The sequence below is a fragment of the Cucumis melo genome, chromosome 4, assembly GCF_025177605.1.
Source record: "Cucumis melo cultivar AY chromosome 4, USDA_Cmelo_AY_1.0, whole genome shotgun sequence".
Lineage (NCBI taxonomy): Eukaryota > Viridiplantae > Streptophyta > Magnoliopsida > Cucurbitales > Cucurbitaceae > Cucumis > Cucumis melo.
The window spans coordinates 30012154-30039217 of NC_066860.1; the positions used below are offsets into that span (position 1 = coordinate 30012154).

Sequence of the window (27064 nt, forward strand, 5' to 3'; positions counted from 1 at the left end):
ATTATAACACAGCTATTCTCGTCAATGTTACTATTTTTATCTTTACATTTTAAATGATTTAACTTGAGTCAAAAATCGTTTGGAGAACTGAAACGTAATTAAGATTATAGGAAATTCGAATAATTGATGAAAAAACGAAAATGAGATTGAAAACAGTCGAAAAGGAGTGAGTTTTGTATTATAAATCGGTCAATTTAAACATAAATTTACACCATCGTCCTCTACTTTTAAATGTAAATTTTACTAATCAGTTATCGTTATTATTTTTTTTCTAGAACTTTTTAGCCACTCTAAATTCTTAAAACATTTAAAAGTATATGGTTTACTGTTTAGGGAATAATTGGTTGGAGGATTTAAACGGGTCCTTATTGCTTTCTTGTGCTATTTGAACTATAAACGTTTTGGCATTAAATTACTAGTGATTTTTTTGAACCTCGATGTTTGTATTTATTTAGTTCGAAATATTTTAAATTGTATAAAAAATATAAAAAAAAAATCTTAAAAATGGTTTAATAATGACTTTAAAACTTCTATTTTGTGTCCAACAAATTTATGGATCGTTAGTTTTGTATTTAACAGGTTTTAGATCTATACTATTTAATGGTTTATTGAAATCGTAGATCTTGTGGTCTAAACAGATCTTAAATTTCAATCCAACATTGTAGCCTAAAAACCACTAAATTTCAAGCCTCGTTAATTGCTTATCGAGTCTATTTAATAAAATTTTAGGCTAAACAAACTCTACTCTCTCAACTACTCCAATCAATAATTCCCATTTGGATTAACTTATATATATATATCAAATTCAAGGGTGTCACCTCTGTCAATTGGTCCACTTATAATAAAAAAAAACATGATTTTTTAAAAGGTTTTTTTGTTTGGATTGACATCTCAATTAGAGATGATAATTTAAAGTAGAAAGTAAAACAATATTTAGATTCAAAATATGTTATTAGTTTGATATGTTGAAACTATATGAAATTTGAATTTTGTATATAATAGATTATATTATATGTTTATAACATTGAATTCATCCATATCTGCCTTCTTCATAATCCATCTTTAAATCTTCAATTTTGTACTTAATAAATCTACAATTACTAATTTTATATATTATTTAAAAACAAATTTCGAATTTGTTGTTTAATAAACTATAAATTTTAAATTTTGGGTTGAATCTTTTAGAAATAAGAAAATTGAGACTATACTTATAAATTTAGAAGTTTTAGGTAGAAAAGTTATGGAATGATACTCAATCAAACATAAAAAAAAAAAGTTATTTATTAATTATTAAACATTTTGATAGGGGTATACGGGTTGAGTTAGGGTGATTTTTAGTCCTATTTTGTAGATCGGTTGAGTTGGTAACTTAAACAATCCAAATGTGTTGGATTGGGGTCTACAATATATATTAATAACTAAGATTTCATAAAACTTAAATGTTAAATTTAAAAAAAAAAAACATCATAACAATACATATGAATTTTAGTATTTAAGATTTATAATATATATTAATAATATTAGAAATTCGAACTTGGTTGGATCAACAAACTCAACTAAAAAAACATTAAAAATATTCAGTCCAACCCGATTCTTACAATTTAGATTGGATTGATTGTTTGAACTGTAAGACTCGTAAATTTTGATATAAGATATTAGGTGATCTTTAAAAATAAATGTACAGGGCAACCATCACAAACTAATATGGATCATGTGGTAATGTCTTTTGATTATAATGAGTACCAAGGATGAGAGTAGATGACATTTTGCTCATTAAATATTTGAAATGTATGTTTTACCAAATGTTACCATCCAGTGGGAATTGAGCATTTATGGAAGGTTTGTCTTGCTTTGATGTCCCATTTAGGACTCAAGAAAATGTGTTGATGAGGGCTTGGAATCTCATAAGCTTACTTTTCTTCTATTATTATTATTTGAGATTTTTTTAAATTAGTTTAGGTTCATGAGCAATTCCTTGGTTTATTTTTCACAAGAGCATTTTCTTTTAGTTTTTTTAATATAATTTAAAATGGTTGTGGTCAAATATGAAAAATGAGTTATTTTTAAATACTAATCGGTAACACGTGTGTTAATTTTACTTTATTGAATAAGAATAACAAGATAGTAATTAATTATACAAATAGTATGATATCTATTTATTCATGATTTTGGAAATACATTTTTCAACTTTATTATTAAAAAATTTCTAACGTAAAATTAATATATATATATATATATATTTATTTATTTATTGAAAGTAGGTATTTTAATGGGATCTTTTAAAAAATATAACAAAGCGCAAAATATTTACCTTGTATAAAACAATTCTAAAAAAAAAAAAATCTCACAGCCCCACCATAGTAACATGTGTAATATATTTGGTACACGATCGTTTAGATTTAGGTAGTTAAATCTAAACGACTTCTTTTTAAAATTTAGTACACGATCGTTAGATTGTCGATTTTTTTTCAAGCCAATACGGGTTACCTAAATCTAAATGACGTAAAAAAAAGGAAAAAAAAAAGAAAGACGATAAAAAAATCAAGAAGGAGAAAAGATTGAAGAACTTTTAAAAAATGGCTAACTTTATGCTCTTACGTGACTAGTTTGTTATATTTATGAAAATTTTCCTATTTTAATTTAAGCAAGAAAAGGGTAATAAATAAATTAACTACTGAGCATCTGATTCCGTTGGATCGGTCTTAATGCAGAGCAGATTTGTTTCATATTTTGTCAGATTCAACACATTATTATTTATTAACCCAATCCCCCTTCTCCCTCTTCGTTCAAATTTCATCTCCCATTTTCTCTTCTCCACTTCATTACCACAACTATTTTCAACCTTTTATATATAGTAGAAAAAAAACGTTACGAAAACTTTTCAAATTTCATTATTTAAATTTGTATTGTTAATTAGAATTAATAAGATATTAAATTTTTAATTAATTTCTAAAATATAAATAAAAAACCATTTGCATTCAACTTTTCATTATGCATATTTTAATTCTACTAAACTTAAATATAATTAATTCAAAAAGTAGTGGGAGGGTGAATATTTTATAATTATTTATATTAAAAAAACAAAAATAAAAATAAATTTACTATAAAACCGCGATATTGATAGACGTCGATAGAAACTTATTGTTGTCTTCTATCATTCATAGAACCTAAAATTTTGTTATATTTTGAAAATATTTTCAATACTTTTGTCATTTACAGTATTTTTCATTTACAAATATAAAAAGATATTATTGTTTATATGCGATAGACATTGATATAGTACTATAATCTATCATTGAAGATTGATAGACACTGATAGATGTTTATTGATGTATATCATCAATAGATAATAAAGATTTGTTATGTTTAAATATCTTTAGCATTTTTTTTTCATTTTAAATAATTGTCCTAAAATAAAAACATTGTAAATTTTCTTGACAAAGGAAAAATTTTCAATTTTAGGGCATTTTAGAAAATAACAAAATATGAAAACTATTTATAAATATCGAAATTCATCACACCTTTGTTTTATTTTGTAAATAATTTCATTTTTTTCCATCCATATTCCCTCTATTTTTTAATCTAAATTATATTTTTATTTAAAATTCTGTGTTACTTTATCTCACTAAACTGTATCATAATTTGTAAAAAGTTCTTAAAAATATTTTAACTCTCTATTAAGCTAAATTATAACAAATTCTTTTCAACTTTGTATTTTATATAAAAATACACTTGAAGCTTCAACGATCCTCTCAAACTTTTAAAAAGTATTAAAAAAATACTTTTACCGTTGGTTTTGTATGGAAATTATTAACGTTTTGTTTCAAAAACATCATAAACTATTTAAAAGCTTCAAAAATATCCTCAAACTTAAAAAAAATAATTAAACTACTATCACAATTATTATATGAACGGTTAATATCTCATTGAAAAAACAACTATAAATTAAAAATATAGTATAATGATACATTTATTTGAAGTTTTATTGAGTTCGACAAGAATTAATTTAAAAAAAAATTATATCGATCTCGTTTGACAATGATTTGATTTTTTACTTCTTCAAACATAAGCCGAAACAATTGCAACAAGATAATACAAATGTTACTATTAAAACAAAGTGACTGACCATAAACCTAACAAGATGACTAAGTGTCTTTTAAATGTGCATAACAAAATTACAACAAGCAACCCTAACTTTCATAGCAACCACACACTTAATAAATGAAGATGCCGGCTGAAGAAACAGATCAAAAGACAACTACCATTCAAGAAAGTAGCTTGCAAAATCAACATTTATGTAAAACCGTTCTTTTTCAAAACAACAACAATGTATGTATATCTTCAATCCCTGAAGCCATAAAATAAATATTGTCAATCTCCTAAAATCTAACAAATTTAAGTAAATTTAGGATCAATTTAAACTATCGTTAGAGTTATTTTTTCAATCACATATATTAACCATTTTAGTTTATAATTATATACCAATTGTTATACTATTTTTTAAAACATTTTTAAGTTCAATAATATATTTAAAAATTTTCGTATTTTTGGAATAAAATTTAACGATTTACTCCAAAATTAAGAAAAGTGTATTTTTGAACATTTTCTATAAGTTTGAAGAAACGATACTAACCGCCGTTCTCTTTTTCTTCAATCTTCTTCTCCGGCGAGCCCTAGGCGGCAGAGATACCCAGTAAGTGGATACAAATGTCTTTACTGTATCAGATATCAGTTAGAGAAATTTATACTAAACCAACAATCACAACTCTTCTTTCTAGTTTTGGCAGATATGCCTTCGTGTTGTGCAATTTGCATAACTCCATCTTATCATCACAGTTTTCCACCTATCAGGTTGTTCCCAAAATCCCATCACCAGTTAGAGATTTCAGTACCAGTTCGAATGTTGCTCGTAGTAACCGGTTGATCACAAAGCTTGGTAAAGAAGGAAAAATTAGAGAAGCACGTAAGGTGTTTGAAGAAATGCTTGATCGAGATGTGGTCTCATGGACTGCAGTGATTACTGGGTATATTAAATGTGGAATGATTGAGGAAGCCAAGACGTTATTTGATAGAAATGATGCTATAAAGAATGTTGTTACTTGGACTGCATTGGTTAGTGGGTATATAAGATTGAGCAGGATTGAGGAGGCTAGAAGATTGTTTGATGCCATGCCTGTTAAGAATGTCGTGTCGTGGAACACTATGATTGAAGGGTATGCACGGAAAGGTTGGATTGATCAGGCTTTGGATTTGTTTGGAAAAATGCCTGAGAGGAATGTGGTGTCTTGGAATACTGTCATTACAGCGTTGATGCAACATAAGAGAATAGATGAAGCTCAGGAGCTTTTTAATCGGATGCCAGAGAGAGATGTGATTTCTTGGACTACCATGGTGGCTAGTTTGTCGAAAAATGGGAGAATTGATGATGTCGATTACTGTTCGATAAAATGCCCGAGCGTAATGTGGTTTCCTGGAATGCAATAATTATTGGGTATGCTCAGAATATGCGGATTGATGAGGCATTCAAACTGTTTGAGCAAATGCCACAGAGGGAACTGTCTTCATGGAACACTATGATTACTGGATTCATTCAAAACGGTAAACTAGAAAGGGCAGTGGATTTGTTCTATAAAATGCCCAACAAAGATGTTGTCACTTGGACGGCAGTGATTTCTGGTTACGTTCAAGATGGACGAAGTGAAGAAGCATTGAAAGTCTTTAAAGAAATGCAAGCAGCAAACGATGTAAAACCAAATGCAATAACTTTCGTCAATGTGTTGGGTGCTTGTAGTAAATTAGCTGCTCTTTGTGAGGGACAACAAATTCACCAGGTAATAATCTAGACGGTTTACCAAGAAGTTGCAGATGTGGTGTCAGCTTTAATAAACATGTATTCAAAATGTGGGGAGTTAGAACTAGCTCGCAAGATATTTGATGATGGATCAATAGACCTCAGAGATGTGGTTTCTTGGAATGGTAAGATTGCTGCCTATGCTCATCATGGCCATGGCCACAAAGCAATTTGTTCATTTGATGAAATGCAGGCATTGGGATTTCGTCCTGATAATGTCACCTATATTGCATTGCTTTCCGCTTGTAGTCATGCCGGTAAGAGATAGGTCTATAAAACTAAGAGAAGATCATTTTACATGCCTGGTCGATCTTTTTGGTCGAGCCGGACGACTTCAAGAGGCATTTGATTTCATTAAGGGGCTTTTGGCATCTGGTTGGGCAGCTCCTCTTGCTGGATGTAATGTTCATGGTAGGGGTGTGCATGGTAGGCCGAAAAACCGAAACGACCGACCAAAATCGACTGAACTGAACTAAGTGAAGGTGTCCTTTTCGGTTTTGTTGTAAAAAACCAACTTGTGGTCAGTCCGTTTGGGTTGGAAGGGCGAGACCCAACCGACCAAACTCTTTTTTTTCTCTCGCTTAGTTTATTCAAACATATGTATATATAAAAGTAATTTTTATTTTCAGGGTGAAGTGAATTTGCAATTAACTTTATTTATTTACTTTCTGAAAAATTAAAATTTATCAGACTTGTTAAATTCATTTTATATGTTTAAAAAATTTGCGGCATATTATCTATTTACTACATTGATTTTAGGGATTTTTTCAAAAATAAAAAAAATTAACAAACTATTTACAATCTAGGGAACAAAACCATCCAACAACAAAATTTACTACACTCAGATTTTTTTTACGAATTGTAAATATTTTGTAAAATGTTATATTTTTTTATAATTTTCCTTGATTTTATTTTTGTAGTATATATGCGATCTGATTTTTATGTTTTTACTAAATAAGGAGAGAGTAGAAAGCAAAGTGAAGTAAGAAGAAAAAAAACCAACCAAAACCGATCCCGACCACAGTCGGTCGGTTTTGTTGTTAACGGCGGCCAGCATCGGGTCAACAATTTCCATAGGGAATTGTGGTCAGTTGGAGTCAGTTTGGCCGGAAAACTGACTCCCGACCATTGATCACCCCTGGTTCGTGGGCATATAGGTCTAGGTTAGTCAAAGGCTGAAAAACTTTTAGAAACAGAGCCAGAAAATGAAGGAACCTTTTTGGTGTTATCTAACATATATGCTTCAACTGGAAAATGGAGAGAAGCTGCTAGAGTAAGGATGAAAATGAAGGACAAAGGATTGAAGAAGCAGCCTGGTTGCAGTTGGATAGACGTTGGAAATACAGTGCATGCATTCGTAGTGGATGACAATTCTCATTGCGAATTTAAAAATACTTACCTTTTACTTCACGATCTACATACGAAAATGAAGAAGATTGGTCATACATTGTATGAAGATTTAACTATGGATTTCAATTTATGATGGCATGAGCCCGGAACTGTTAGGAAATTTGCATGGCCAGCCTTATCTTCTTCAATGATGCTAAATGCGTTGCAATTAAATTGTGGAAGAATAAAAGAGAAAATTATTTATTTGCTTTATGGTCGGCTAACTAATTCCTTCTTACTTGGATGATCATGAAACAATTTTCATGTGTCGATGAGATGTGTTGACATTGACACCACAGGTAGGGTACAGAACTCTGTTGGATCAGGGCGCTCATTCGGTTATGTGTTTCACAAGATTTTTACAGAATATTAACATCACAGTAACAGTGTAGTGTACATATTCTTGGCCTTCCAGTTGGCTTTCAAAACTGGGATGCACCTGTTACGAAGATTAAATCAAAGCAAGAAAGAGAAACCAGCCCCTTTTTTGTCCTTTCTCAGCTTCGCAGTGAGAAGTAGTAGAAATGGATGGCTTGTGGTTTCTGAGATCTTCACAAATAGAGTTCTCTTTGTAAGTTTCTAAGCTACACCCAGAGGTTGGTTCAATTCCTATGTCGATGATACAAGAATTATCCAACACACATTATTCATAGACTACGCTCGTAGACTACGCTTACTTGATTGTTTCAATAATAGCAATTTCACTCAATTTGCTTCCTAATTGTCTTTTCTGATGAATATCATTCTTTGACTTGTGAATTTTGAGGTCTGAACTTAGGGTTTAGGGCCATAGTGAGGCCACAGTGATTTCCTTTTATTCTTGAGTTAGATCGAATCTCTCCTTGACCTGCTAATTTTGAGGTAAAAGATAACTTTTTTTGTTAAAATTGTACTTTATTGTCTTAAATATATTTAAGATCTGATTTAGAAACCTAGGTTATTTATAATTTATTCTACGTTTACTTGTTTATTTTTGGTTACTCAGTGGTTAGTTAAATACATTTTCGAGTGACAAGTTTCTTGAATTTGTAATTTTCTTGGTTCTAGAGATTTTGTGTAATGGTTTCTTACTTCTTACATCCTTATATTTAAACCAGAAAATCAAGAGAAAAAAGTGGACAAATGTGTAAAAAAACGTAAAAAATTTGCTTTTGAGATGGAAAATCTCGTTTGGTAGTCCAAGCTCTCTTCATTGTGTCTGTTGTATGTTTTATTCTTTGTTTATATAAGATCATATAAAACTTGCAAGCAGACGGTTCAAAATTAATCTTTAGTCATAGAAATTTGTTAAAATCACATTTGATTTATCATTTGGTATGTTTATAACGTATTGTCGCTCCCTTCAAATTTCCTGTTATTAATATCCACTCCATCTCTCCTTGTCAGCCATATTCACAGGCAAATGGTAAATAGGGAAGCAAACAACCTGTCCGGATGAGATTACTTCCACCATCAAACAACTAAAGATAGATTGCTTCCCTCTTTTACAGGTCAGTCTTCTTTAGTCTATAATTATGTTATTTAGAAAAGGGCGTAGCGGGAAGCAATCAAAATGTCGATTTCAATAAGCTAATTGTTGTTCTTTGGAAACTAGAACAATCTATCCATTTTTCCTTTTCTCGTTTCCCTCTTGCTCTCTACCCTTAGTTTTTTAGTTGCCTAGAAATTGCATTATTGTAGTCACCAGGTGTCATTTGTTGCGGGAGGAAGAAGGAACAACCCTTCTCCCTGGAAAAGTACAAGGAAGAGAACTTGATTGTTGCTATCGTTGGAGCTGAAATTAATTGGAGGGAGTAAAAGGAAGAAAAGAGAGCATGAGAATAATATATACACGAATAATTGTAATATAGAAATTAGATTAAAAATATTTGTATATATAGCAACATTTTAAACAAATTGTAACTATAGCAAAATTTATCAAAATCTATCATAGATCGTGTTGAAAATATTAGTTTATCGCTAATAGACCACAAGCGTTTATCAGATTGTTATATTTACAGTTTTTTTAAAATGTGCCTATATACTTAATTAGTATTCTTAAAATTCCTAAAATCCCTCGTATACATTTGAAAAATAGGCAGTATAATATTTTGGTTTAAATTTTTTAGGTTAATCCATCAGATCCCTTTATTTATTGCTCGTAAGATTTTCATCATGAGTCTAGACCTTTGAAGATCCAACTGAGTTAATGATATGTATACATTTCTTTAATATAACCTACATTTTTTTTTTATCGAAGTGTTTGAATGATTAATATGTGTTCAAATAGATGGTTTACGTGAACTTGTTAGCTATAACTTAATATTGAAATAGGGTTAGACAACCATATAATAGTTGACCATAATTGACTTAGACATGGGTTATTCTTTAATAAAATTGAAAGAGTTATGAGGCTTAATTTATTTAGGTTTCAATGTTCGATTCACTTTCATATATGTCGATTATCTACAACCAATATATTTGAAAACATAACAAAATAGAAAGTGAGCTTGATTTACAGTGTAAATATAAAATGAGGAATTTTATAGGTGCATTATTGAGAGCAATTGCATTGGGTACATAAATACACAATTGCATTATTTGATGTTCATACAGGCTATATAAGTCATCAGTCACCATGTTGAAATCTAGAAATTAAATTGAAATCAAACATTTGTTTCATACAATTATGCTCGTGATCAGAGAACCTAGCAGTGCTAGGTTGGAATATACCTAAAATCTCATCCTTATAGAAGGAGATCTTGAATTGATAATTCTTTGATCTCCTATCTATACCAAAATCCACGCTTACCCAATTCAAGATAAAGTTTATTTGAGTGGCTAACCCCTCATATACTTTCCTAGTTATGAAGTTAGATGATCTTGATGTTGTTACCTAAACGACATGTCAGCTAATCTTATAAAGATTTAAAAAGCGGTTAGACAAGTCAAAACATTTATGTCGAGAGAATATGAAGCTATCTCGTTCCACTCTTATCCATATTCCAGCAATCTCACTACTCACTGCCTTAAACAGCTCCATGTTCCTTTTTGGATTTTGATTATGGTTGGAAGTTGTTAATTATAAAGTTGGAGTTTTTTCCCCTCCTTTAACATAGGCTTATTTATTTATTTACTTATACATAAAAAGAACTAAAAAAACTAATTTTCCGGAAAAAGAAATTGTTGTAAAATCGGCTTTATTTAGACGCTATGAGTCAACATTTCTTCAATCTCTAAGCTTCCAGCTTTTATCTTTTACCTTCGCCCAAATCCTTCTCTTCTACTTCTCTTCTCCCTCTCTTCTCCAATGGCTTCCTCTAATCCTAATCTCCCAATTCCTTCAATAGATTTCCTCTGAAACTTCCCAACCCAACCCACGTTCTTTCCTCCAACAACACACAGTTTAGGCCATGGCATTGCCATTGCATTTGGCGTTCTGGATCGCCGATATGGTTTGGGGTGCCTTTAGCGGCTGTATTTCTTCTTGTTTGGCCTTTGCCGACGAAGTCGCCAGCTCCATCAGAACTGGCGATATTGGCGCTTTTCACATTGGCTGACCGGGATTTCTTCGATTTTCATCAATTCTTAACTCTCTGGTTTGTATTGTGGCCTTTAATTTTTCCGATTTGTTTTCGTTTCTGAAGTTTGAATGTTTGTTTTGTCTAGTAATTATGTTTTTGACCTAATTCATGTCCACGGAAGAGCAACCTTGAGATTTTCCAATCATGGATTTCTGCAAATTATGCTCTCCCCTTTGCTTGATGATATTGATAGGGTTTCAAGAGTCGGTTGGGTCATCTTTTTTGTCTCAATCATTTGAACTGTGGTTTGGAATGCCATTTTGCAACAATGATCTGCTGAGTCTTTTGCTTTTTCAAGAAATTGAAGAGGTTGCAATTTGAGTGGTTATTCTTGCTTTCTTGTACAGAGAAATTATAGCTACCTAAAATGCGAACTAATACTTGGTGTCCTCTTAATTGATTCAACTGACATTCTCAAGTTTGAAGAGCAAATATGCCAAATCTTTGTGGCAGCAATTTTCTGCCTTTTCTTCAAATGAATGCTTAGCATTTGATCAAATGGGGCATAAAAAATATGTCATTTCCATCCACTAGAAGGGTTGTTGGAATGGTGAAATATGGATCTGTGACATGCTTAGGAGTGAAAATCACTCGAAAAATCCTTTTATTCCTTCGAAATCAATTTTAGTGCCATGAAAATTGTCTCTAAACATGTAAAATTAAATATTGAATTGATTTTGAGTAATGAAATGTATGTTTTGGAGTGGTTTTAAACACTCCAAAAGTAGGGTTAATTTTGTTTTCTTTTTTATTCTATGCGATGGGAGCATCCCCCAGTTATTCTGAAGCTCTTTACGGGGTTATACTTTTTCGTACTTATTCTACTCTTTCACTATGCAATCCATTATCAGTTATCTGCTTTATTTTATTGGTTCATTTCAATTGAATAATATCCTCCTTGTCAAGATTTTACAACTATGGTTTGAATATTGATTGACATCTGAACTCTATCTTATATACTAATCTTTCATACTGTCTTATGATAATTGAAAACTAGCTGGAAAGAACGTTTGTTTGCGATCTATTCTTCAATAGGGTCTCTCTAAGTAGGAGCCAGTCAAGATATTCTTTAGTTTTCTGAAAGTACAATTGGAGATTGGCGATTAAATTCTATAGTAAAACTAGAAAAGGATAGCCGACTCTGATCTGCTTGTATAGATCTGTTAAGACTACTAGTTGGGAAGTTGTTTGAGAAATATTAGAGATATCAAAAGAGCATGTTTGTCACCATTAGGAATTGGTTAGTGAAAGGTGATTGTAAATAGAGTGAGTTAGAGCCGAGTAAACGTCGTATAAAAAGGCCTAACAATGTTGATGGTCTTCCTTTTTAAGGATCTTCTCCATTGTGGGTGGTTTCATATTCCATCGCCTTGTGGAGCAGCGGTGCTGCCATTGCTACCTGGGAATGGCCATGGGGACGAACATATTAGTTTATTGCTAAAAATAGAGTTAGAGGGTTTATGGATTTGCAAAAAATGAAGTATAGTTTTTTTAGAGAGGCCCCTCTAGAAGTGCTTTGTATTGTAATTTTTCTCTTTTATATCTTGTTATATAATTTCAATGCCATTTTCTTATTTTTATCCTCGAGATTGGGCTTTTATAACTATGAAACTTCTCAGAGATGGTGGCTTGGCTTGGGGGCTTAGATAACTTGAGGTTGAAGACTTGCCTGTAACTATGAAGATTATTTACCTTAATCTAGCTAGTGAATGGATGTCAAGCGTCCCTACTAACGAAATTAGATTGTGAGGCTGTTGCAATGTGATCAACAGTTAGTCGATATGTGAGAGAAACTTTGAAAGTACTTGAAAGGTATATAGATTGAAGACTTGTTCAATTGTTATGATGAGACATTCAGACCGTGGTATCTTTTAGTGAACAACTTTTTTCTAAGAGACTATATATGGAGCAACGACAGAACTAACGAGCTATAACTTCCCTACCTTGCAAGTTCATATATGTATACTTGCTCAAGATAGTAGAGATTTATGAATTCTTTTTTCTAATAGTATGTGGAGTGGGTGAATCGAACATTGGATTTCGTGATTGATGGCATAACTTTATAAACATTATGTCAGTTAAACGATGCTGATTATATGTGATAATGAAATTTACTTATATTTTTGTTTTTTAATTCCTATTTTAGATCATTTATACTCCCTGCAAATGTAGATTTTTTGTTGTTTTTTTTTTCAAGGAAAGAACCGTTTTTAATTATTTTTAAATCCAAACTATCAATTTTTTTTTAATTATATATTTTTTGAGATGTATATTAACTATTAATTTGTACCTAGTAGAAACTTGATATTTTTTACATTTTATAAAATTGATGGACGATTGAATTGTTAAATTGTCTCAGTAAATACATAATTAAATGGAAAAAGTTCTTTTTATTCAAGGAAAATTGTTTAAACGATGAACTATCATGTATATATAATGGCTCATTGCATTACGACTTAATGCTTGATGTTGATAGACACGATAATATTTGTTATATTTGAAAATATTTTTATTTCACTACTTGTTTCCTTTAAATTATTAATTTAAATATATACAATAATAAATTTTTTTAAAAATCATTAAAGATAGATAAAATAAAATAAAAAAAAGTAGTTATGATAATATGGTTAATGTTATTATATTTTTTAAATTAAAAAATAACAAATTTAAAAGTAGATAATTTTTTTTATAGTTCTTTAATTATTTTTTAACATGCGTCTAATAATTGTTTGATATTAATAATTACTTGTCATATTTGTTATATTCGTAATATGTAAAAGAAAATTACTCGTGATATTTGTTATATTCGTAATATGAAAAAAAATTAGTCTTATGAACAGCTTTTTTCTTAATTTTTTGTTTATCTCAATTTATGAAATAACATATGGAAAGGTTACTTAAGGAATGTCAATATTAAATTTAGGCTCACAATTAAATAACAGAATATAGGCACATACTATAACGAGTGACGGCAAAAACAGCCGGTCCCTTTTTCTTCGATCTTCTTCTCCGCCGAGCCTTAGACGGCGCGGCGGAGATACCCAGTAAGTGGATACGCATGTCTGTGCTGTATCAGATATCCGTTGGAGAAATTTGTGCTAAACATACAACCACAACACTTCTTTCTAGCTTTGGTAGATATGCGTTCCTCTTGTGCAATTTGCATAACTCAATCTTATCATCACAGTTTTCTACCTGTCAGGTTGTTCCCAAAATCTCATCACCAGTTAGAGATTTCAGTGCCAATTCGAATGTTGCTCGTAGTAACTGGTTGATCACAAAGCTTGGTAAAGAAGGAAAAATTAGAGAAGCACGTAAGGTGTTTGAAGAAATGCTTGATCGAGATGTGGTCTCATGGACTGCAGTGATTACTGGGTATATTAAATGTGGAATGATTGAGGAAGCCAAGACGTTATTTGACAGAAATGATGCTATAAAGAATGTTGTTACTTGGACTGCATTGGTTAGTGGGTATGTAAAATTGAACAGGATTGAGGAGGCTAGAAGATTGTTTGATGCCATGCCTGTTAAGAATGTTGTGTCGTGGAACACTATGATTGAAGGGTATGCACGAAAAGGTTGGATCGATCAGGCTTTGGATTTGTTTGAAAAAATGCCTGAGAGGAATGTGGTGTCTTGGAATACCGTTATTACAGCGTTGATGCAACGTAGGAGGGTAGATGAAGCCCAGGCGCTTTTTAATCGGATGCCAGAGAGAGATGTGATTTCTTGGACCACCATGGTGGCTGGTTTGTCGAAAAATGGGAGAATTGATGATGCTCGATTACTGTTCGATAAAATGCCCGTGCGAAATGTGGTTTCCTGGAATGCAATAATTATTGGGTATGCTCAGAATATGCGGCTTGATGAGGCATTCAAACTGTTTGAGCAAATGCCGGAGAGGGAACTGTCTTCATGGAACACTATGATTACTGGATTCATTCAAAACGGTAAACTAGAAAGGGCAGTGGATTTGTTCTATAAAATGTCCAACAAAAATGTTGTCACTTGGACGGCAGTGATTTCTGGTTACGTTCAAGATGGACGAAGTGAAGAAGCATTGAAGATCTTTTCAGAAATGCAAGCAGCAAACAATGTAAAACCAAATGAAGGAACTTTTGTCAGTGTGTTGGGTGCTTGTAGTAAATTAGCTGTTCTTTGTGAGGGACAACAAATTCACCAGGTAATAAGCAAGACGGTTTACCAAGAAGTTGCAGATGTGGTGTCAGCTTTAATAAACATGTATTCAAAATGTGGGGAGTTAGAACTGGCTCGCAAGATATTTGATGATGGATCAATAGACCACAGAGATGTGGTTTCTTGGAATGGTATGATTGCTGCCTATGCTCATCATGGCCATGGCCACAAAGCAATTTGTTTATTTGATGAAATGCAGGCATTGGGATTTCGTCCTGATAATGTCACCTATATTGCATTACTTTCTGCTTGTAGTCATGCTGGTCTTGTGGATGAGGGGTTGAAATTATTCGAAAACCTCCTAAGAGATAGGTCTATAAAACTAAGAGAAGATCATTTTACATGCCTGGTCGATCTTTTTGGTCGAGCCGGACGACTTCAAGAGGCATTTGATTTCATTAATGGGCTTGAGGTCAAGCCTTCGGCATCTGTTTGGGCAGCTCTTCTTGCCGGATGTAATGTTCATGGGCATATAGATCTAGGTAAGTTAACGGCTGAAAAACTTTTAGAAACAGAGCCAGAGAATGCAGGAACCTTTTTGGTGTTATCTAACATATATGCTTCAACTGGAAAATGGAGAGAAGCTGCCGGTGTAAGGATGAAAATGAAGGACAAAGGATTGAAGAAGCAGCCTGGTTGCAGTTGGATAGAAGTTGGAAACACAGTGCATGTGTTCGTAGTGGGTGACAATTCTCATCGCGAATTTGAAAATATTTATCTTTTACTTCACGATCTACATACGAAAATGAAGAAGATTGGTCATATATTGTATGAAGATTTAACAATGGATTTCAATTTAGTGATGGCATGAGTCTGGAGCCGGTAGCAAATTTGCATGGCCAGCCTTATATTCTTCATTGATGCTAAATTGGGGAAGAATATACGAGAGAATTATTTATTTGCTTTATGACCGGCTAACTAATTCCTTCTGATGAGGATGGTCATGAAACATTTTCCATGTATCGATGAGACAAGGTGTTGACGGCGGTTCTACAGGCAGGGAACTCTGTTGGATCATGATGCTCGTTCGATAATGTGTTTCACAAGTTTTTGACAGAATATTAACATCACAGTAAGTGTAATGTACATAATGTACATATTCTTGGCCTTCCAGTTGGCTTTCAAAACTGGGATGCACCTGTTACGAAGATTAAATCAAAGCAAGAAAGAGAAACCAACGCTTTTTTGTCCTTTCTCAGCTTCGCAATGAGAACTAGTAGAAACGGATGGCTTGCGGTTTCTGAGATCTTCACAAATAGAGTTCTCTTTATAAGTTTCTAAGTAACAATCAGAGGTTGGTTCAATTCCTATTTCCATGATACAAGAATTATCCAACACACATTATTTAAAGACTACGCTTACTTGATTGTTTCGAAAATAGCAATTTCACTCAATTTGCATCCTAGTTGCCTTTTCTGATGAATATCATAATTTGGCTTGTGAATTTTGAGGTCTGAACTCAGCAAAATTGAGGCCATAGTGATTTCATTTTATTCCGGAGCTGATCGAATCTCTCCATGACCTGCTGATTTTATGGTCAAGTATTCTTGTATAATTATTACAGAAGTAAAAGATAATATTTTTGTTAAAATTGTACTTTATTGCCTTAAAAATATTTAAGATCTGAAATGTTTTAGGTATATTTAGATTTAGAAACTTAGGTTATTTATAATTTATTCTCCGTTTACTTGTTTATATTTGGTTACTTAGTGGTTGGTTAAATACATTTTCGAGTGACAAGTTCCTTGAATTGTAATTTTCTTGGTTCTAGAGATTTTTGGTAGTGGGTTCCTACTTCTTACATCCTTATATTTAAACCAGGAAATCGAGAAAAAAGTGGAGAAATGTGTAAAACAAACATAAAATTTGCTTCTGAAATGGAAAATCTCGTTTGGCAGTCCAAGCCCTTTTAATCGAGTCTGCTATGTTTTATTATTTGTTTGTGAAAGATCATGTAATATTTGGAAGCAGGCAGTTTACAATTAATCTTTAGATTTAGAGTCATAAAAATATGTTAAAATCACATTTGATCAGCAAATTTCCTGTTATTAATATCCACTCCATCTCTCTTGCCGGCCATATTCACTGGCAAATGGCAGATAGGGAAGCATACAACTTGTACGGATGAGATTACTTCCATCATCAACAACTAAGCCATATCTCTGCGCTTTGTTACAGGTCTGTCTTCTTTAGTCCATTAACTATGTTATTTAAAGAAAAGTTGAATTTATCCATTTTTCTTTCCTTTTTTTTTATTTGTACTTTCTAAATTTTTATTTTAAGTTGTTTCAACAAAATAACTGGGTATGCTGAAGAAGCAATCGAAGTAATAGTTTAAAGCACATACTTTGTGCTTTGATTGATAATTGGAATAAACCCCGTTCATTGATTGTTCATATGACTTTTGCTTTTGATTTTTAGAACTTATATCTATTGTTTTTCATATTGTTAAAGTATACATTCGTAAATCATATGCTCTCATGCGGAAGGAACAAATATGTATTGCAGGAAGAGATCATGTAGATTACTATTAGAAATAAACAAGGAGAAGTTAGAGCTGGAGCGTGGGTTGAGTTTGGCATAACAAACCTGTAGCTAATAGAAGTTATATAAAAGCCTTCTAAATGGCTAAACCATATACTAATTTTTATCTGTAAACGGCAGACCTCCAGAACCGAAGAACTTCATGGATCCATCTCGTTATGCTTCAATGTGGTCGACAGAATCAGAATGTGTTTGTGGTTGACAAAATCAGAAGGTCTGTGGTTGAGTGCGGAGCTATGTTGTTGTCCTTTTGTCCAAGTTTGAGCAGTCAATCTCGCTACTCACTGCCGTGCCAATGAAGCATGCCATCTAGCATGAGCTTTGCTAATCAGAGTCACTCCTCCCTCTTTAAACAGTTTCATGTTTTTCAGGTTTTGATTATGGTATGGAAGTTGTTAAGTATGAGTTGGACTGTCTTAGTTTGACCGGCAGTTAGTTTTATTTGTTGATGTGTGAGAGAAACTATGAAAGTACATGGAGCAACGTTAGCGTTAACAAGCTATAGCTTCCATCTCTTGCAAGTTTATATTTTCTATACATCCGAGAAATTTATATAGGGTAGAAATCGCATATTAAGGTGATAATATAATTGAATAAGTACTATGTTAGTTAAATTATGTTCATGTCGGTTATTCTTTGTTAATGTGAAAGATAGACACCTCTGTCGATTTTTTTTTGTTTGTTTCATAGGAGGAACAGTTTAAGAACATATTTTTAGTTATTTTAAAATAAAAAATGTTAACCAAAGTATTTTTATTCTAACTTGTTTTCATTAATTTCTTTGAATATTTGGATGAGAATAATTTTACTTAAAAAATTTGTTATAAAAACAATAAATTAAAGAACAGGCAGATAATTTTTACCATCGAAAACTTGATCCTCGTAGAGAATCCCTTCTTTGATCCCATAAGACTAAAATAAGGTTTTAGTATTTTTAGACATCTATTAAAAGCAAAGTTAAAAGTTCATTTTTGTGTTACAATTTTTTCAAAATTCATTACATATTAGACACACTAGAAAATTCAATTATTTTTTACACAGGAACTCCAAAGTTCAAATATGCGACTTATGAAAGAAGTGTCTTCAAATATAGAAAAAATGAACGAAAATATTTATAAAAGCTAAACAATTTTAGTTTATATCAAATTCTTCTTTCAATTTCTACTGGTTGTATTGATAAAAATCGATAGAAGTTAGAATTTTTCTATATCCTATGAATATTTTTTGCAATTTTTCTATTTACAATCATCTTTTTATTGTTATTAAAATACTTTTTTTTTTTTTTTTTGCTGGAGATTCAAAATCATCCACTTTTAAAATGACAAACCAATTTCTTATTCATTGAACTATATAACTATTTATCAATTTATTTTTTAAATAAAAAGTTTGATGTATCATTAAATTGTTTATTGTTTAATTAATTTATTTGGACACAATGAAACACCAAAAAGTTAAAATTTTAATAATATTCTTATATATATATATTTTAGAATTTAAAAACCTTGTATTTATTAAAGTAAGAATATAAAGCGATCACAACCCGACCCGACCGGAAAATGCCTTCCCGCTCCTTGAAAACCCCTTACGATTTGAATTTGGATTCTCAACATTCTTCTTTCAGCTCTTCTGAAGCTTTTCTTCTCTCCCCAAATGGCTTCCCTCTTCGTTTTCCCCCAAACCTTTCGATCTCTCGAACAAGACTACGACGACAACCGTCTCTCCGTTCAAAATCCCACTGAAGTCGCCTCTCTTTCTCCATCTCAACTTGAAGAATTCGTCAAAGGTTCGTCCTTTTCCACTCTTTTCACTACTTTCTGTTCTTCCATTTCGGAACACATATCATATCATATCATTTCACCACCCTTAATCTCCCTTCTTCATTCTTCATTTCCTTTAATTTCTTTAGGCATTTCATTTGATCTTTCCGATAAGGACCTCTTCTGCGTTGAAGAGCAGGATATTTTCGACCGTGTTTACTCTTTGATTCGAGACTACAAACACCTCTCTCCCTCTTGTAAGTTGAATATTGTTGAGAGTCTTCGCTCCAATTTCAGTGTTCTTCTTCCCAACATCGATTCGCTTGCTCGTGCTTCCCCAAGTAATGATGGCGACGCTCCGGTGCTTGATCAGATTGCGTCCCATCGTAATGCTTTTAAAATCTATACGTTTTTCCTCCTCCATATCGTCAACAGTGAGGAAGCCAGTGCTAGTAGTAGCAACAATTCAAAGGTTTTCTTCTAATTCCTTTTCGCTGGTTATTATATGCGTTCGAAATGGTTTGATAGATTTTGTGGTTATATTAGCTTGATTCGAATTTCATCCTATTTCTCTCAATTTTGAACGTAGGTGACCGCTAGTACTCGGAAGAAAATGCCCAAAAGTTCGTGGAATTGGGAAATGCAGAGGGGCCGTATATTAAACTTGATTGCTAATTCACTGGAGATCAATATCTCGTTGCTCTTTGGTTCATCAGACCCAGATGAGAATTATCTGTCTTTTGTTGCAAAGTACGTTCTATTCCTTACCTTGGTGAAAACATCTCCCCTGTTTATTTACTTGTAATTTGAACATTTTTAACTTGGGTTTTCTATAGAAACGTGTTCTCAGTGTTCGAGAATTCAGTCCTTTTGAAGGACCTTGACACAAAGGATGCTCTGTGTCGTATAATTGGTGCTTGTTCTACAAAATATCACTTCACTACCCAATCATGTGCCTCAATTATGCACCTTATTCATAAGTATGATTACGTTGTGACCCATATGGCTGATGCTGTTGCTGGGGCAGAGAAGAAATATTCCGATGGAATCCTGGCAATCTCTCTTATTAGAGATGTTGGAAGGACTAACCCGAAAGAATATGTTAAAGATACAGCTGGGGCTGAAAACATAGGGCGATTCCTAGTAGAGCTTGCTGAAAGGCTCCCAAAGTTGTTCTCCACCAACGTTGGACTTCTAATTCCACATTTTGGTGGTGAATCCTATAAAATAAGAAATGCTCTGGTGGGGGTTCTTGGTAAGTTAATTGTTAAAGCGTTTTGCGACATTGAAGGTGAACAGAGTTGTAAATCTGTTCGTCTTCGGAGCAAGCAGGCAATGCTAGAAATCTTGCTTGAACGTTGTCGGGATGTTTCAGCTTACACTAGGAGTCGAGTTCTTCAGGTTTGGGCTGAACTATGTGAAGAACATTCTGTTTCTATCGGTTTGTGGAATGAAGTGGCAGCAGTTGCAGCTGGAAGGTTGGAGGATAAGAGTGCAATTGTCCGAAAATCTGCATTGCAATTACTCATCACTATGTTGCAGCACAATCCATTTGGCCCACAGCTGCGAGTAGTTTCATTTGAAGCAACTCTAGAGCAGTATAAGAAGAAATTAGACGAGCTTGAACCTAACAAGTCCTCAGAAAATGTGGATGGTGGCTCGCCATTTGATGACGATATCTTAAATGGTGATGGCGAGGTTGATAACGGCCATATAAAAGGTGGGGGAGGGAACCAGCAGGATAGTTTAACTGATAGTTACCCTCAAATGGAAGAAGAGGTTGTTCAGAAGGACAATTTGACTTTGGATGTTGGAAACACGGAGCAGATCAGGGCTTTGGTTGCATCTCTAGAGGCTGGTTTGAGGTTTTCAACATGTATATCAGAAGCAATGCCAATACTAGTTCAATTAATGGCTTCTTCTTCTGCCACTGACGTTGAGAATACAATTCTTTTGTTGATGAGGTGCAGACAATTCCAAATAGATGGCTCAGAGGCTTGCCTCCGTAAAATGTTGCCATTGGTATGCTTTAACTTTTTTTCAAGGCTTAAAGTTGTCAATTTTTGTTTTTCTATTTTGTAGACTCAATTTTTACTTTTTAATATTTCTTTATTGTGTAGGCTTTTTCTCAAGATAAATCTATATATGAAGCTGTTGAGAATGCCTTCATAACAATATATATTACAAAAAACCCAACTGAAACTGCCAAAAATCTTCTACATCTTGCCATTGATTCGAACATTGGAGATCTTGCCGCTCTGGAGTTTATGATTGATGCCTTGGTGTCGAAAGGTGATATATCTAGTAGCACGGTATGCCTCGCTTTATATCTATGTTTCATATCGTTTCTTAGCAAGTTAACAACTTCTGGAAAGTTTAGCCTGACAATTGTGTGTTATGAGAGTGAAAAATTTAAAGCGAGCAGTTCTCTAGTCATTTTGGGACGAAAAGGACTTTTCATAGGTCCTCATCGAGAGTCGTAGGCCAGTTAATTTCAGGACTTAATGTTTAAAAAAATAGCAAAGAGGTAGTAAGGTTTTAGGAACTTATTCGACAAAAATTCATTCGTATTATATTCTATGACTTGAGTGGCATCTCAATGAGTCGAGTACGGGTTCAGATTCTAGAAGTAAAATTACTGGCGAACAAATTCATTTCTATGATATTCATTATATTGACTGTAGCGACGTAGAAAACGTATAACTTACTCACTTATATATCGGAACAATTGAAACTTTAGACTGGCACGTGGGCCATGTTCTACCACATCAATTTAAAAAATATGGATAAATGTATCTTCAATTACTTGGAGTTATTAGATGTTATTAATTAGATCGGCATTCCTATATTGAGGTACAAGTTATAAGTTTGGTTCTTGTATGATGGCATCTGAAAAGCTTGTGTGTTAATTGTTAACTGTTGCGATTTTAGTGAGCCATACTCGTTAATGGCGCACTAATCTCCACCATTATGCATGGTGTGCCGGTTTCTACAATGGAATGTATAAGAATTTTAAAAAGTGTATTTTGTTTTTTGTTTTACCCCCTTTCTCCAGATATCAGCTTTATGGGATTTCTTTTGCTTTAATGTTGGTGGAACAACAGCAGAGCAAAGCCGGGGAGCATTATCTGTTCTTTGCATGGCATCAAAATCATCTGCTGGTATTCTTGGCTCTCATATACAGGACATTATCGACATTGGGTTTGGTCGATGGTCTAAGGTGGACCCTTTACTTGCCAGGACTGCGTGCATTGCCGTACAGAGATTGTCTGAAAATGACAAAAAAATGTTGTTGGCTGGTAATGGTAGCCGGATGTTCGATAAGCTGGAAAGCTTGATTACTGGTTCTTGGCTTCCAGAGAAGATATGGTATGCTGCTGCTGATAAAGCCATAGCAGCTGTATATTCAATTCATCCGTCCCCTGAAATCTTTGCAGCAAATTTGGTTAAAAATTCTCTTACTTCTGTTTTTAATGGTAACAAGGATGATGAATTGCAAGCTGACATTGAGAGTGGAAATGGGGACATATTAACTACTGTCCAAATAGATAAACTTAGTAGATATTTATTTATCGCAAGTCATGTGGCCATGAACCAATTAGTATATATTGAATTGTGCACCCGAAAAATTCAGAAACAGAAAGCGAAGGAAAAAACGGTCGTTGATGGTCAGACTGGACACGGTAATGGTGGAACGGTAGCTAATGGCGAGAAGGTGAGTTCTCCTTCTGTATAAGAATCGGTTTATGGGACCCGGGTACAGTTGTCTATCTATTTTTTTATTACATTTTTTTTGCAGTATAAAGTTTGACGTTTAAATTCTTGCAGGAAGATGGCATCAATGCTGAGCTAGGCCTTGCTGCTTCTGAAGATGCAATTGTTGATTCTCTTTCGGAGAAGGCAGAAAAAGAAATTGTTTTTGGTGATTCAAGAGGGAAGAACTTAATAGGACATTGTGCACCGTTTCTTTCCAAGCTTTGCAGAAATTTTAGCTTGATGCATAAGGTGAATGTTTGTGATCTGTTTTATATCTATGCAGCAATACTATGGATGAATAGTTTATATTGATTTTTTCGTTGCTAGCTTAGCTGGTGTTTTCACTCAGTCCAAGATCAACCATATTGTGGGAATCTTCATTTGTTTCTCTTTGGTTGTGGTGTTTTTATTTGTGAACTTTTACATTAAGTTTATTCTTTTGACAATTGCAAAACCACATAGCTTTTGGTTCATTATTTTGTATGGAAAGTTCTTTGTGGCATGTTAGTGGGCATAGTGGTTTTGTGCACTGTATACATATTTCAGACATTAAAACCAATGTTCTTTTTAGTTTCTATTATTTATCGGTATGATGAAAATTTAATTTTGACTTGTTCATATTGTCTATTATTTCCATATGCAGTTCCCAGATCTACAAGCATCTGCAATGCTTGCTCTATGTCGTTTAATGATCATCGATGCAGATTTTTGGTGAGATTCCACTCTCTCTATATGTGTGATAATCGATGTAAAGCTTTCCTAACTGTCAAGTAAATGAACTTTCAGCCAAGCAAATCTTCAACTTCTTTTCACCGTCGTAGAAACTGCACCATCAGATATTGTTCGTTCCAATTGTACTATTGCTTTAGGAGATTTGGCTGTCCGTTTCCCTAATCTCCTGGAGCCGTGGACTGAGAATATGTATGCAAGGTTGAAGGATCATTCAAATTCTGTTAGGAAGAATGCTGTATTGGTGCTATCTCATCTCATTTTAAACGATATGATGAAGGTTCGATTGATGCAATACTGTCAGTTTGCCTTACTCAACTTGTTTTATTATATTTGAAAGATACTAATTTGATATTTGTGCTTAGGTAAAAGGTTATATAAATGAAATGACTCTACGTTTAGAAGATGATGATGAGAGAATATCAAATCTGGCCAAATTGTTCTTTCACGAGTTGTCCAAGAAAGGTATTGCTTATAACATCAATGAATTTTTTATCCATCCTCATATTTTTTTCACTACATGAACTGGATTTTGCTCATACAAATTTCTTATTCTAATTCCCTTGTCTACAGGAGCAAATCCAATATACAATCTACTACCAGATATATTAGGAAAGCTTTGTAATCAAAATCTACCGAGAGAGTCCTTTTGTAACATTATGCAATTCTTGATTGGCTCCATCAAGAGGGTATGCAAATTTAATTGAGAGAATCTAACTAATATATTTCTAAAACTAACTACTTATTATGTTTTTTAGGATAAACAAATGGAGTCACTTGTCGAAAAGCTATGTAATAGGTTTAGTGGAGTTTCAGGTATTCATTTTCAACTCTTCTCTCTGCATGCATGTTTTCCGATTTATAATTTAACTATAAAGTTTTGAATTTTGTACTTGCCTACATGCTCTCTTGGTATGACTTCTAATATGCTTTCATTATTAATCCCCAATACTTTATTATTGTTGACATATTTTTTAATTTGTTTAGTTGCACTCCAGTTCTTTTAGTTATAGTAATAGCGGGGCGAGTTTTTTCGTCAGTCACATACTATTCACTTATGATAAAGGAGAAATATTGTTGAAGATTTCACTTATAATTTTGTGATGCATTATTTATTTAAGATGTTCATTATTTATTTAAGATGTTCCATTGGTAAAGAGAGCAATAGTTGGAAAATAAATTTCATATAGAAAGTCAATAGACTAAAGATACTTTCACAAGTAGTCATTTCAAGCTCACTCTGAGAAGAAGTTAGGGATTGAAGAGAGATGACATGGAAATAGCAATTTTGCAAGAAAAAGAAAAATCGGTTGCAATGCATCAAATATCAAGTTTTCAAATTAACCACATCATGGTGTTCTGAAGACTATGCCTATTATCCATTTGCAGATGTTAGACAGTGGGAATATATTTCATATTGCCTTTCTCAGCTCGGCTTCACAGAAAAGGGAATGAAAAAGTTGATAGATTCATTCAAGACATACGAACATGTTGTTTCGGAGGACTCTGTAATGGAACATTTCAAAAGCATCATAAACAAGGTACAAGCTTATTTGGCTAGAACTCGCACGCTCCCCTAACCTTAGAATTGGAAAATTCTCATGTCTTCGTATTTTATTTCAGAGTAAGAAATTTGCTAAACCAGAACTCAAGTTGTGCGTAGAAGAATTTGAAGAAAAACTAAACAAGGCTCATAAGGAAAGGAAGGAGCAGGAAGTTACTGCTAGAAATGCCGAGATTCATCAACAGAGAATTGATAATATTGAAACTACTTCTGTGGCAGTGAAAAATGAAGATCCTCCAGAGTCCGAAATCACTGAAGGTTGGTTTAAGCCACCAACTCATTTCTATTGTTCTTGTACTAATTTCTAAGTAGTCTAAAACCATCACTGGTAGGAACTTTGACATTTAAACATCATTCTTGCAGATGAAAACACTGAATCATCTGAAGATGGTGAGTCAATAAATGACAATTCAGAACCTAAGTTCGTTGAGTCGGAAGATGGAACTTCCGGTGAGCTGACAGAGTCGGAAACTTGTAAAACTGAAATTCAATCACCCCAAGTTGAGAATGAAGGTATTATGAGCTCAAAAAATTGATTATTTTATTATTATTACTTTTTTTTAAGATATCAAGAATCAAGAATATCCATCGGTACATTTCTGCCCATTTTGTAGGGACCTCCGATTTGCGAGTTAAGAGAAGAAGCTCACGTAGAAGAGGCATTTCTTCGTGAACTTATTGTTGTCTTTTGTAAGTTGATTTCTGCCTCTAGTGGTTATTTGCTTCCTGTTATACGACAATGTTCTGACCATACAACAAATTTAATGAATTTATTTTCTTTTAAAACACCATATACCTTGACTTTCTCCAAACATTTACAAATTAAAAAAAAGGTTTTGAATCTAAAACCCACGACAAGAGACACATTGAATCTCTTAAATTACATTGATTACAAGACTTAATTTAAGTAGGGTTCATCTTTATTGGTGCAGTTAAGTATAGTTAGTCTTGATTGTGGCTTAAGTGATAGATCATTTATGCCTTCAGTTACAAGGTTGTATCAGATATTAAAGATTATTATGTTGAGGATTATCATAAGTTGGTATTTTGAGTTTGAAGCTAATCTTATTTGTAATATAATAAGGTAATCTGTATGGTTGAATAATGTTTCAGGTTGTGCAGTTACAAGGAATTGAGGAGCAATTAATGAAATCAAATATTGTGGATTATGTGAAATATGAAGTGAGGTTGGTGTTGTACTTTTATTACATATATATTCTCAAATGTTTGTGAAGCAAAAACATCCTGTTGAAAAAAAAAATCGACATTGTCAACTTAGCTCTTCCCACCCATGTCGATGTTAGAAATATTAGAAGTTAATGAAAGTTCTATAACATTTTAGCATAATAAGGATATTGAATACTTGTAATAAATTTATATGTGAAATAGTTATCAAATTCTGGTGGAATGTTTGTAGCTTAATGAACCTGAACCAAATTGCAAATTAGTGGTAGATATTTTGTAAATACTTTTTAGCAGTTATGCAAAACAATTTTCTTTTAAAAAGCTATTAAAATCGATTTTCATTTTTAAATAATGTGTTTTTTTAAAAGTAATGCATAACGAAAACTATTGACAATTTTCAAAAATGGTTTAAAAAACACATTATTTAAAAAAAAGGTTCATTAAAATCTTAATAGTTTTTCTACACAATAAATTTGAAAGGGCACTCTCTTTTAGTGTGATCTTAGTGTGATTGAGATCATTTAAATTT

General features: G+C 32.9%; 3 protein-coding genes and 1 pseudogene across 8 annotated transcripts; all 4 read left to right on the forward strand.

Moving 5' to 3' along the window:
• Positions 1-4498: 4498 nt before the first annotated feature.
• On the forward strand, positions 4499-7611 carry LOC103486900 (pentatricopeptide repeat-containing protein At2g35030, mitochondrial-like; annotated as a pseudogene).
• A 2823-nt stretch (positions 7612-10434) lies between these two features.
• Positions 10435-14145, forward strand: LOC103486902 (uncharacterized). 4 transcript variants are annotated; one of them, XM_008445061.3, is made up of 2 exons: positions 10435-10818; positions 14006-14145. In XM_008445061.3, exon 1 carries the CDS (start codon positions 10633-10635, stop codon positions 10777-10779), a length of 147 nt encoding a protein of 48 aa, XP_008443283.1. In that variant the 5' UTR covers positions 10435-10632; the 3' UTR covers positions 10780-10818; positions 14006-14145. The 4 variants fall into 4 exon arrangements, with proteins under 4 accessions (XP_008443283.1, XP_016899718.1, XP_008443282.1 ...); XM_017044229.2 differs by lacking the exon at positions 14006-14145 and adding an exon at positions 12136-12390; XM_008445060.3 differs by lacking the exon at positions 14006-14145 and adding an exon at positions 11151-11537.
• On the forward strand, positions 13730-18114 carry LOC103486904 (pentatricopeptide repeat-containing protein At2g35030, mitochondrial). Of its 2 annotated transcripts, none has more exons than XM_051083956.1 (4): positions 13730-16072; positions 16200-16294; positions 17100-17178; positions 17509-18114. In XM_051083956.1, exon 1 carries the CDS (start codon positions 13862-13864, stop codon positions 15809-15811), a length of 1950 nt encoding a protein of 649 aa, XP_050939913.1. In that variant the 5' UTR covers positions 13730-13861; the 3' UTR covers positions 15812-16072; positions 16200-16294; positions 17100-17178; positions 17509-18114. The 2 variants fall into 2 exon arrangements, with proteins under 2 accessions (XP_050939913.1, XP_008443284.3); XM_008445062.3 differs by having other exon boundaries at positions 17665-18114.
• Positions 18115-19167: 1053 nt separating this feature from the next.
• On the forward strand, positions 19168-26772 carry LOC103486899 (condensin-1 complex subunit CAP-D2). 2 transcript variants are annotated; one of them, XM_008445058.3, is made up of 17 exons: positions 19168-19327; positions 19451-19773; positions 19891-20051; positions 20138-21323; positions 21422-21613; positions 22357-23016; positions 23130-23306; positions 23701-23768; positions 23844-24066; positions 24152-24251; positions 24360-24475; positions 24545-24602; positions 25176-25327; positions 25410-25608; positions 25714-25863; positions 25965-26040; positions 26464-26772. In XM_008445058.3, the coding sequence occupies exons 1-16, from the start codon at positions 19195-19197 to the stop codon at positions 26021-26023; spliced, it is 3957 nt and encodes a 1318-aa protein (XP_008443280.2). In that variant the 5' UTR covers positions 19168-19194; the 3' UTR covers positions 26024-26040; positions 26464-26772. The 2 variants fall into 2 exon arrangements, with proteins under 2 accessions (XP_008443280.2, XP_050939914.1); XM_051083957.1 differs by having other exon boundaries at positions 19496-19773.
• Positions 26773-27064: the final 292 nt, after the last annotated feature.